A 10,255-nucleotide genomic window follows, 5' to 3' on the forward strand; every position below is an offset into this window, starting at 1 on the left:
TGAAATTTATTAATAAAAACCTCTTTTAGATGGAGATAAATACACGAATGTATGACATCAATAAGAAGTCACCTGTAATTCCCACTTCACTGTCCAGACCTCTCCCATGGATTTGTGCATAAAGTTTCACTATTAAGAATTTATAGTTTATTCTTATACATTTGTAAGCCTATACCAGCATATATTACTTTAATTTAGTAATGTCTGGTGATGTATTTAAGAAAAACAAAAAGTTACAAAGTATAATATAACCATAACCCACATCTACATGTTCACCACCCAATTTAAGAGACAAGAAACTACCAGTGTAGTTGGAGGAACGACCATCCTGACGTTGGTGTTCATTCCTACGTACTCAGTGCGATGCTCATACCGAGGTATTAATACTGTAACGTTTTTAATACAGAATGTACTTTTCTGCAAAAAAAAAAAAAATTTATTGGAACACTATTGATTATACATATTTGTGGCGTACACAGTTGATTATGTTTTTATCCAACATTATATGGGCAAGATTTATCTGTAAATAGATCGCAGTTGATCCAGTAGGGACGATTTATCCATTGTAGACATTTTCTAGCTGTGATTCTTTCTTCCTTTTTCTTTTTTTCCCGTTACAAGTGATGCCTCTGTGACATCCTTCGGCAGCTATCTTTATGCAGGCAAGTAAGATTTCTCTTTGGTATATCTGTAGAGGCCGAGTCAGAGAGTAGGGAAATCTACTGTTTTGTTTTTTTGGTTTTTTCTTCTTTTTGATGATTGGTACAACGGTCAAACCTTTGATCTTGGAGTTATTAACACCACGCTCTAACCAACTGACCTAACTAGTGAACTCAAACCATATTTTCGTATTTGTTAACCAACCTCTTCCTACTTCCCCCTCTTCCGAACATGTTTAACCACAATGCATACTCTCCACACTCCTTGTCATGGCTGTGACGCAAACCTCTCCACTGACTCCCCATGCAATCTTCAACAGAGTCTACTGTCCTCAGGAATGGGATGTGTACAAGTGGATTTACCTTGAAGAATTCAAAGAGGTGATGAGTTTCATTTTTGGCAACACACAGAGAAAGTACATGTGGAATCAGAATCTTAGTAGGGAAGTAAAGGAGGCCTGAGAACAGGCTTTTATAACTCCTTACAAATTTGTAGAAAACTTGATTAGGGACAATATAACTGGCAGAGGTTCAAGAGAATTTTCTCAGCTCTTCATTTTCAAGGAAACTCCTGACTAATGTCAAAAGACAAACTCATAACAAATTTAGTTTCAAGATCTCATTTGGCAACACTCCATTCCATAAAACAAAATAGCCGTTCCCAAGAGTAGGAAAATCTTCAACTTAGGTAGATATGGCCATACTGTTCTCCAATATAGATGTACCAATGTGCACTGTAAAGAGCAGCATGGAAGTAGCCTCACTGTTTTCTGTGAATGAGCAACAATATGTGTATTCCACCTTTTAAAAATTTTTGCCAGGTTCCGGTCAAGATGGCAGAATGGATGGTCCCCAGCATCTCTCTCACGAATCAAGCAATTTACAACTATGAAAATGTAACAATAGCCAAGCTGGGGCCGCTGGAGCTCAGGGGAAGAGGAGGAGAGACCTATGGAGTTCATGAAAGCAGAGAAGCCACGACGAGAGAAAGAAAAAACTGCTTAGAGCATTTTGGGCCATGGCTGCTTTAAGGCTGGAACTGCAGAGTGCATGGAGCAGGAGCCAGCAGAAGCTGCAGCGAGCCCCTCCAGAAGGAGTTGCTTGGAGGCGGCAGGGGAGAAGAGGGCCTTGGTGGCCCCCAGGACAGCAAGACCACTAATAAGGTTCCCATGGACCCACACAGGATCAAGGAGCCAGAACAGCTGAAAATGGGGAGCCATTCAGAGGCCAGTGATTTGTCACAAGGGACCAGCACAGGGCCCGTCCCATGGGAAGAGTTTGGAGTATATAGGTGGTGGGAGAGACGGGCCCAACCAGAAAACACTGGGGCACAGCAAGGACAGCCAATCCACTCCCCAATCAGCACAGGACCACTCAGAGGAGACTGGTCAGGAATACAGAATTGCATGGAGTGCAGTTTGATGAAAACATTCAGGCCCAGATCAGAGTTTCTACACAATTCAGGTGCACCTGGCCTTCCAGAGCCAGAAGTACCTACAATATCAACCATTAAACCCTGAGCTGCACAAAAAGTCTTCCCTAGAAGCAGCAAAACAGCAATTTAGCTCAACAACACAGCTCAAGTACTGGTTCTCAGAAGACGTTCCCCCATTTTAGAAGTAAGCAAAGGACAAGAAATTACTTCCAGCCCAGGTACACCACCAGCACCTCAGGGCCCATCAGAGGACCCAAGGTATGGAGCTGAGGACCGAACACCACTCCCACATGCAGGCAAACCACCAGCACTTCAGGAGTCTGCCCGGGAACCTGGGGCTTGGAGCCGAGGACCGGACCCCCACCCACATCCAGGCACACAGCCAGCACCATGGGGCCCAGGGCATCGAGCTGGGGACTGGACACCCCCACCCACAATCAAGCACACCACCAGTGCCAAGGAGGATGCCAAAAACATCACCTCCATGTGGGTGACCCAGCACAGCCACCACAGTAACCTCAGCTGCCGTAAAAGTGGCAAGACATCACAACCACCACGCAGATGGTCCGCCAGGCACTTTAGTGCATTGACGCAAGGAGAGTCACTAGCAGAGTCTAAAGAAAAGAAAAGGATGTCTCTCTCCACAAAGCCCATGCCAGAGTGACAGAACAAACATCTACTCTATGATAATACCAGGGGACATTAACATACTTTTAAGCATTGGACAGATCATCTAGGCAACAAATCAAAGGAGTAACCATTACTCTTTCAGAGGGAGGGAGGAAATCTAGAGATATCAGTGCTGGGAGCGGGGAGGGAGAAAGGGATAGGGAGAGACTGAACAAGGGGCAAAAAGAATAAGCATAATTTGTAACAATATGCATACTAGTAATATTGATTTGATCAACATATGCCAACATTGAATCCCCAAAATATGTATAATCAACTATGATTCTATAAATAAATACATAATAAATAATAAAAATTTTCCCAGGCTATGGACTGTGAAATATTATCTTCTAATCTCATTGGTACTTTAATTAGCAGATAATTTTATTGGCATTTGTCTTCCCTCTGCTGCGAAGTTTCTTTTCAATGCTGTTTGTCCATTTTTTTTGATTATTTGCTTTTTCTCATTAATGTGTAAAATTTATTATATATGCTAGATGTAAATACTGTATATTAGTATGTTCTATTTGTAACAAATATTTTTTGCACTGTATTTCCTGTCTTCTCTAGGACACATTGCTACTGCTGGGCACAGCTGAACTGCTTTGGATTGAATATCCCCCAAAAGCTTGACCCCCACGGTGACAGTGTTAAGAGGGTGGGAAATGCTACTGTGGGAGTTGAAAGGTGGAGCCCTGAGGAGGTGATTGCATGATGAGGACCACCGTGCCCTTGTGAATAGATTGATCCATTCTTGGAATAGTGGGCGTGGCTGCGAGGGCTGTAGAAGGAGAGAGTGTGGAGACTTAGTTACCACTCTGATCCTGCCTTTCCTGAAATGCGATACCTTGAGTCAGAAGGAAAGCAGCAGCGCACCAGATGTGTTCCCTGGACTTGGAAATTCCCAGCCTCCAAAACTGTAGGCAATAAATTTAATTTCCTTTACAAAGTACCCACTTGCAAGTAATTCGTTATGAGCAACAGAAATGGACGAACCCATGAACCCATCTGTAGATCTATTTGCCACTGTTCCCCATCTCACTTCATTACCTCTTTCTTTTTGGTTTCTGTTTACACTTTTTTTACCCACTAAAATAGTGCTGACATGAATATTATTCATTTCTTCATTTTTAATGCAACACAAGGATATGTATATTTTCAAACACAGAATTACCAAAAAAAAAAAGAAAAAAAATACCATCAACGTCTAGATATACAGGTGTTTTGACAGAGTACAGGGAAAGACATAGGTGCTCTGAGAACACAGAGAAGATGCCATATAAGTTGGTGAAGAGAGGGTCAGTGGATTCACGACGTGAAACATTCTGTCAATGTCGAGTACAGTTGAAGATTTGTGTACTTAGCACCACAGTGTTAAGGAGAAAAGTGAAATGATATGATTTGCTGTCTAAAAGGTTATCCTCATTGTGGAGTGGAGCACAGGTAGTAAGAGGGTGGGATGAGGTGTGGAGACCCGTGACAGCTACTGCTGTATTTTATGTAGGAAATTAGGTGGCTTGGATGGACGATGCACAGTGGCAGTGGTGCGATCGGTTCCCACATAAAGAAGCATATGTACTCTGGTGTCTACAACTCGTTTCGGAGACACGTCTATTTCTGGGCCAATAAGCAAGATTTCATAATAAGTCTTGACATCTTCTACAGAAAATCTGCCATCTGTACCTGTTCTTTCATCAGAATTACCTGAAGTCTTCCAGGACAGTCCCTTTCCCAGAGAGGCTCAGAAACCAGACCACTTATTCAATTAGAGGAGTTCCACTGGACAAGCAAAAGAATGAGAACAGAATGCCCTGAGTCACATCTTCTAGGGTCTCGTCCCCTCAGCCCCTCCCATCCCGCCGTGGGTGCAGCAGATGCAATCAGAGAGGAAGCTGGGAGTGTGGTCAGGAGCCTGTTATTGGAGACCTGCTGATTGCATCCACAGTCCGTCCAATAGGACAAAAGAAAGGAACATCCCTCTGGCTTATAAGGCTGATGGGGCCAGATTCGGCCATTACAGTGAAAGGAGGAGCTGACCAGGTCAACTCGGATGGCGGAAGTCACGTCTTCACTGCATGGACAGGAGCCCTCAGTCCTGAAAGCACAGTGCCGGCTGCACCACCCAGGCCTGGGGACACACCTGCAGCTCCCCCAAAAGTGCAAAGCCAAGAGCAGAGCAGGGCGTGGGTGAGTCTGGTCATTCAGATACAGCCCGAGCCCCAGGTGGCATCAAACAGCAGAGGCCACATCCCCGAGACTGGGAGTGAACTGGCCAGGTGAGACGCCTCTCCGTGGTGTTGCTGGTGGGTAAAGGGGAACTGAGCTCACAGGGATGTCTGGGAAGCCTCCCTGAGGAGGAGAAGTGCTGACCAGATTCACTGTGGAGAGACTGTCACTAACACATGTAGTTGGGGGGGAGGTGATTGGTGCAGGTCTTGCTGTGCATGTGACCCCTAGATCTTGGTGTGTCCGCTGGTCACCTGGAGTAGACGTGACAGACTTGAAAAATGCAAATATTTTAGGGAATTCTTGAATCTCTGCCATAACATATCCCTATCATCTTAACCAAAAGTTCTCATGAGATTTGTATTCGTATTTATGTTCTCAACAATCTAAAAACAAGTCGGGTGGGGTGGGGTGTCTAGTAGTTATTCTTGTGGATGATCAGCCCAATGAGACAGGGGGTTGAGCAGGCTGGACTCTTCATGGCTGCTCTATATTTAATAGGTCATAGGACTCTGTTTCTTGGTCAGATTTTAGGTCAAAAATTATTTTCAGTAAATTTCCCTGAAAGACACTATATTAGCCTCCCATCAGATCGTCTATAATGCCTGTTTTTCTCTCTTTTTGTCATTTTAGTGCCATTGGTGGTCATTGCCTAAATTCAATTCAAAATGGTGACAGCGTTAATTTCTAGACCCTTTCAAAAATATTCTCCTGATAAACTACTTGGGAATTCGAGGTGCTCTTCCTATAAGAAAGAAACAATAAACATCTGATTAAGTTTCCTTTTAATGTGACAGTATCTCTTGTTCACAGAAATCACCTAGCGCCCTGGAGCTGTTGGTCTTTCCTTACCCAAGAGACGCCACAGCCAACGTCCCATTCTGGTGGAGAGCTGACGACCGCAGGAGAAGGGGGCAGGCGCAGTGAGCATTGGCTGGGTCCGTGGATCTTCTGCAAAGCCTCTTCAGAGACTGCAGGGAGGAGGCAGAAGACTCTTGAGGAGCCCGTGTCTCCCGAGGTGCTGACGTCCAGGAAAGAGGGTAGGAGCTGAGGACGTATCTGCTTCTCACTTTCCCTGGCCCCAGGACCATCAGACCTCTCTGAAGAGTCTCCTCACACAGAAACCATCCCCACACGATGGCCTTAGCAGCCTTCCTAGCCGAGCTCCAAGCAGAAGCCAGCTGCCCCATGTGCCTGGACTACCTGAGGGACCCAGTGACCACTGACTGCGGGCACAACTTCTGTGGCTCCTGCATCCGCCAGTGCTGGGAAGACCTGCAGGACGTCTTCCCCTGTCCCGTCTGCCTCCACCACTGCCCTGACTACAGCCTCAAGAGGAACCCCCAGCTGTGCCACATGAGTGACATTGTTAAGCAGCTTCCCACCACGAGGAGCAAGAGGAGGTGGCAGGAAGAGAAAGCCCTGTGTGAGCAGCACAGTCAGGTGCTGGACCTGTTCTGTGAGAAGGACCTGGAGCTCTTGTGTCCCCAGTGCAGGGTCACATCTGAGCACCGGGATCACCTCCTGATGCCCATTGAGCAAGCTGCAGCTTCTCTCAGAAAGAGGCTGAAAAGCTACATTGAGCCCCTGAGGAAGCAAACAGAAGATGCTGAGATGGGGAGAGATGCCCAACTCTCAACCTCCATTGCGTTGAGGACAAAGGTGGAAAACTGGAGGGGGGAGTTGCACTCTCAATGGGAACAGCTCAGGCAGCTACTGGCAAAGAAGCAAGAGGCCGATTTTTTGGATTTACTGATGGAAGAGAAGGATGTTACAGAAAAACTAAGTAAAAACAGCACTGTACTTTCTCAACATATTTCTACACTAAGAAGTCTTCTAAGTGAAATGAACGAAAGGTGTGCACAGTCTGACATGGAGTTACTGACAGGTATTGAGACCATTTACAGCAGATATGAAAACCTGAAAAGCCCAGCCGTGATTCCATGTGAATTAAAGACCCCGAGCAGCTGTCTCCCTCCACAGTACATCGGCCTGCAGAAAGTGATCGACGCGTTTAAGGCGGAGTTGACACTAGATCCTGAGACTGCCCATCCCAATCTGATCATCTCAGAAGACAGAAAAGGTGTCGCCTATGGAAAGAGAACACAGAACGTTCCTTCCAATCCCAGGAGATTTACGTCCTACCCCGCTGTCCTGAGTGCTGAAGGATTTGCCGCAGGCAGGCATTACTGGCAGGTAGAAGTCAGGAGCACAGGTGACTGGGCCCTAGGTGTGTGCAAGGAATCATTCCTCGGTAATGCTGTCACTTCAGCACGGCCCAAGGATGGCTGCTGGCAAATTGAGCACTGGACTAGTCCAGGTGGCACCCGGGACACAGGAAGACTCCTACGGATTGGCATTTTTCTGGATTATGACTTGGGAGAGCTTTCCTTTTACAATATGAGTAGCAGATCTCATATTTATACCTTCACTGATGCTTTTACAGAAAAACTTTGGCCTTATTTCTCTACCAGGCCTACTTCAAGCTCTCTTACCATCTGTGACATCACAGCTGAATGCTGAGTGACCTGCGAGACTCTTTGCACTGTTTTATTTTTATTCTGAGTTCATGGAAGTGTTTTAGAATATTGTTTTATTCTAGTTTAATTGTTGCCATCAATGCCTTTGCAAGAATTTGAGTGATATATATATATATTTATATATATATATATATATATATATATATATATATATATATATATATATATATATATATATTTTTTTTGGAATAAGCAGAAGAAGCTCATTTCTTTGTTCTTCTGTTTCAAAAAATAATTATCACTTGAGTAATTTCTGTTTTACAGGGATGATGAGGAAATCGATTACAAAATACTTTAGCACTTCCAAAGGGGTGGGCTTCAGAATTATCATTCTTTTTTGTGAATATTGTTTCCTCTGGAGAAGAAATGTGTTCCATCATATTTCCCAATTTTACATTGTCATGTGTCCTCTAAGTTTACATTTCTGGAGCTTCTTCTGAAGTGAATGCTTACGAGTAGTTGGAAGACATGTATTTAGCAAGAGTTCTTGTACCTCGTGTGCTCCTGGACAAAAGTTAATTAATTGAAAAGTGTTGAGGGGGCATGTTCCTAAGACTAACCTCCGACTCAGTGATGTGCTGGCAGGACTCCCAGCACCTAGAGAAGCTGATGCACTTCCAGTGATGAAAGGACAGTGATTAACATCAGCAATGGAGAGAAGGACACAGGGCAGAGCCCAGGAGAGAGCACCACAAGCTTCCAGTTGTCTTCCTCCATAACATGCAGCGAGAGGAGATAACAGCTAAGGCGGTGTGTGTACAGAGCAATCCTGTGTGACAGACACACGCGTACAGGACACACCTGTGAGGATGGAACAAAGAATGTAAAACTAAGTGTGGGACGATGGGTGTAGTGGGTTGAATCATGTCCCCCAAACTCCCTGAAGCTTGAATTATGTTCCCAAGTTTTCTGTGCTGGAAACCTGGTCCCCACTCTGACTGTGAAATGGGTGGGAAATCCTGTCATGGTCATTGAAAAGGGGGACCTTGAAAAGGTTATTAGATTGGGGGAGTGTGCCCAGACAAATGGATTAAAAATGGTGGTCATGGGTGTGGCTCTGAGGACTTAGAAGGACAGTGCCTGAGGAACTGTCCCTCTCTGCTCCACCACGTTCACAATGTGATACCCTGCCATCACTGTCCCCACCCCCAAGAACTTCACCACCTGTGTTCCCTGGAATTTGGACTTCCCAGCCTCTGGAACTGTAAGCAATAAATTTTGTTTTCCTTCTAAATTACCCAGTTCTAGGTATTTTGTTATAAGCAACAGAAACCGACTGATTCAATGGGTAAATTTGTTTTCTTTTTGTCCTTTCATTTTAATAGTTTTCTGCAATGATCTCTTAATGATAATATTGTTGAAACTCCTAGAATGAGTATTTTCTACGTGGTGAACTAAGTCTTTCTGTCCATTCTGGTGGAATTCTCATAGGACCGAGGCCCGCGTTCTCAGCAGGAGGCTGTCTCTGTAGTACACGGGAGAGAGTCAGGACGGGTAAGGGATGTCCTCAAGAGGCACAGCTGGTGAATGTGAAGAGTTAAATTTTGTAACTGTATTATGTGTGTGTATATATACATGTTACTTGAATACAAAACTACTGCTGGGTGTTATGGGTAAAATCTGTGTGTCCCCAAAATTCATACACTGAAGCCCTCACTCCCAGTGTGATGGTATCAGGAGATGGGGACTTCGGGAAGTAATTGGGTGGAGTCCCCAGCACAGAACTAGTGCCCTTCTAAGATGACAAAGAGACAACAGAGCTTCTCTGCAACCTTGGAGGATACAGCAGGAAGTCAGCCTGCGAGGCGGGAAGGGGACCTTCACCAGAACCCAAACATGCTGCCACCCAGATTGTGGAATTCCCACCCTCCAGAACTGTCAGAAATAAATGTCTGTTGTTTAAACCACCCAGAGTATGGTACATATTTGTTATTGCAACACAAGCTAAGCAAAACACTGGGGAAAATGTATGAGCATCAGGCTGGGTGTCTAGTAGGTGCCACCTAAAAGATCATTGGTATTAAGTTATCTTCCCACTCTTTCTACCCATGATTTCCACTGGTCCAGCTAATATCACTGTTACCTTCACCTCTGGTACACAGCATTCAGAATTTTGCATTTTAGAAAATATGAATGGTAAGTAGACCAAGTGTTACATAAACACCCTGTGTTGGGGTTCCTGAGACCACCCTCTGGTGGGATGATTCATTAGATGAACTCAAAGAACAGGCATATTGGGTGAAAGCCAGTAGAAACCAGCCCAACCTGCTCCTCTCACCGGCATCCCACCTATAGCTCTTCATACCCCCAGCAAGGATGTGTGAACCAGGCCAATTGCAACCACCTGGGAAGCTCACCTGAGACTTGGTGTCCAGGGAATTATCAGGGGGTCAGTTATAGGCATGGAGCCCAGCATGACTGACCTTAGCCACTCACTCTCTAGCCCCTCGAGGTCACGTTGATACAGCATGGTCCCAGGCCTCAGGAATACACACACATTTTAATCAGGCAAGATATTCCAAGGCTCCAGAAGGCATCTCCCAGGATCCAGTCAAGGCCGGGACTCTGAAGATACACCTTTCTGGGTAAGCAGGCCGGCTGCCTACGTTATGGAAGGTGAAGTTCCCATAGGGCTGGATTACCAGAGATATGGAGTCCACCACCTCCAATCTCTCCACTCCCCACTTACACACAATCTGTCCCTCACAGGGACATCGTGGAAGACG

General features: G+C 45.2%; 1 protein-coding gene across 1 annotated transcript; it reads left to right on the forward strand.

Annotated features, from left to right (window-relative positions):
* Positions 1–6,126: 6,126 nt before the first annotated feature.
* LOC134385816 (putative tripartite motif-containing protein 61) lies at positions 6,127–9,853 on the forward strand. Its single transcript, XM_063107497.1, has 3 exons — positions 6,127–6,651; positions 6,973–7,168; positions 9,825–9,853. Exons 1-3 carry the CDS (start codon positions 6,127–6,129, stop codon positions 9,851–9,853), a joined length of 750 nt encoding a protein of 249 aa, XP_062963567.1.
* Positions 9,854–10,255: the final 402 nt, after the last annotated feature.

The sequence above is a fragment of the Cynocephalus volans genome, chromosome 9 (genome assembly GCF_027409185.1).
Source record: "Cynocephalus volans isolate mCynVol1 chromosome 9, mCynVol1.pri, whole genome shotgun sequence".
NCBI lineage: Eukaryota > Metazoa > Chordata > Mammalia > Dermoptera > Cynocephalidae > Cynocephalus > Cynocephalus volans.

Bases quoted from the DNA above. Each gene is read 5' to 3' on its own strand.
- LOC134385816 (XM_063107497.1), top strand. From the start codon at position 6,127: ATGGCCTTAGCAGCCTTCCTAGCCGAGCTCCAAGCAGAAGCCAGCTGC. The intron at 6,652-6,972 runs GTGGAAAACTGG...CTCCCTCCACAG, and splicing joins CCATTGCGTTGAGGACAAAG to TACATCGGCCTGCAGAAAGT. The intron at 7,169-9,824 runs GCAGGCATTACT...TCCCACCTATAG, and splicing joins TGCTGAAGGATTTGCCGCAG to CTCTTCATACCCCCAGCAAG.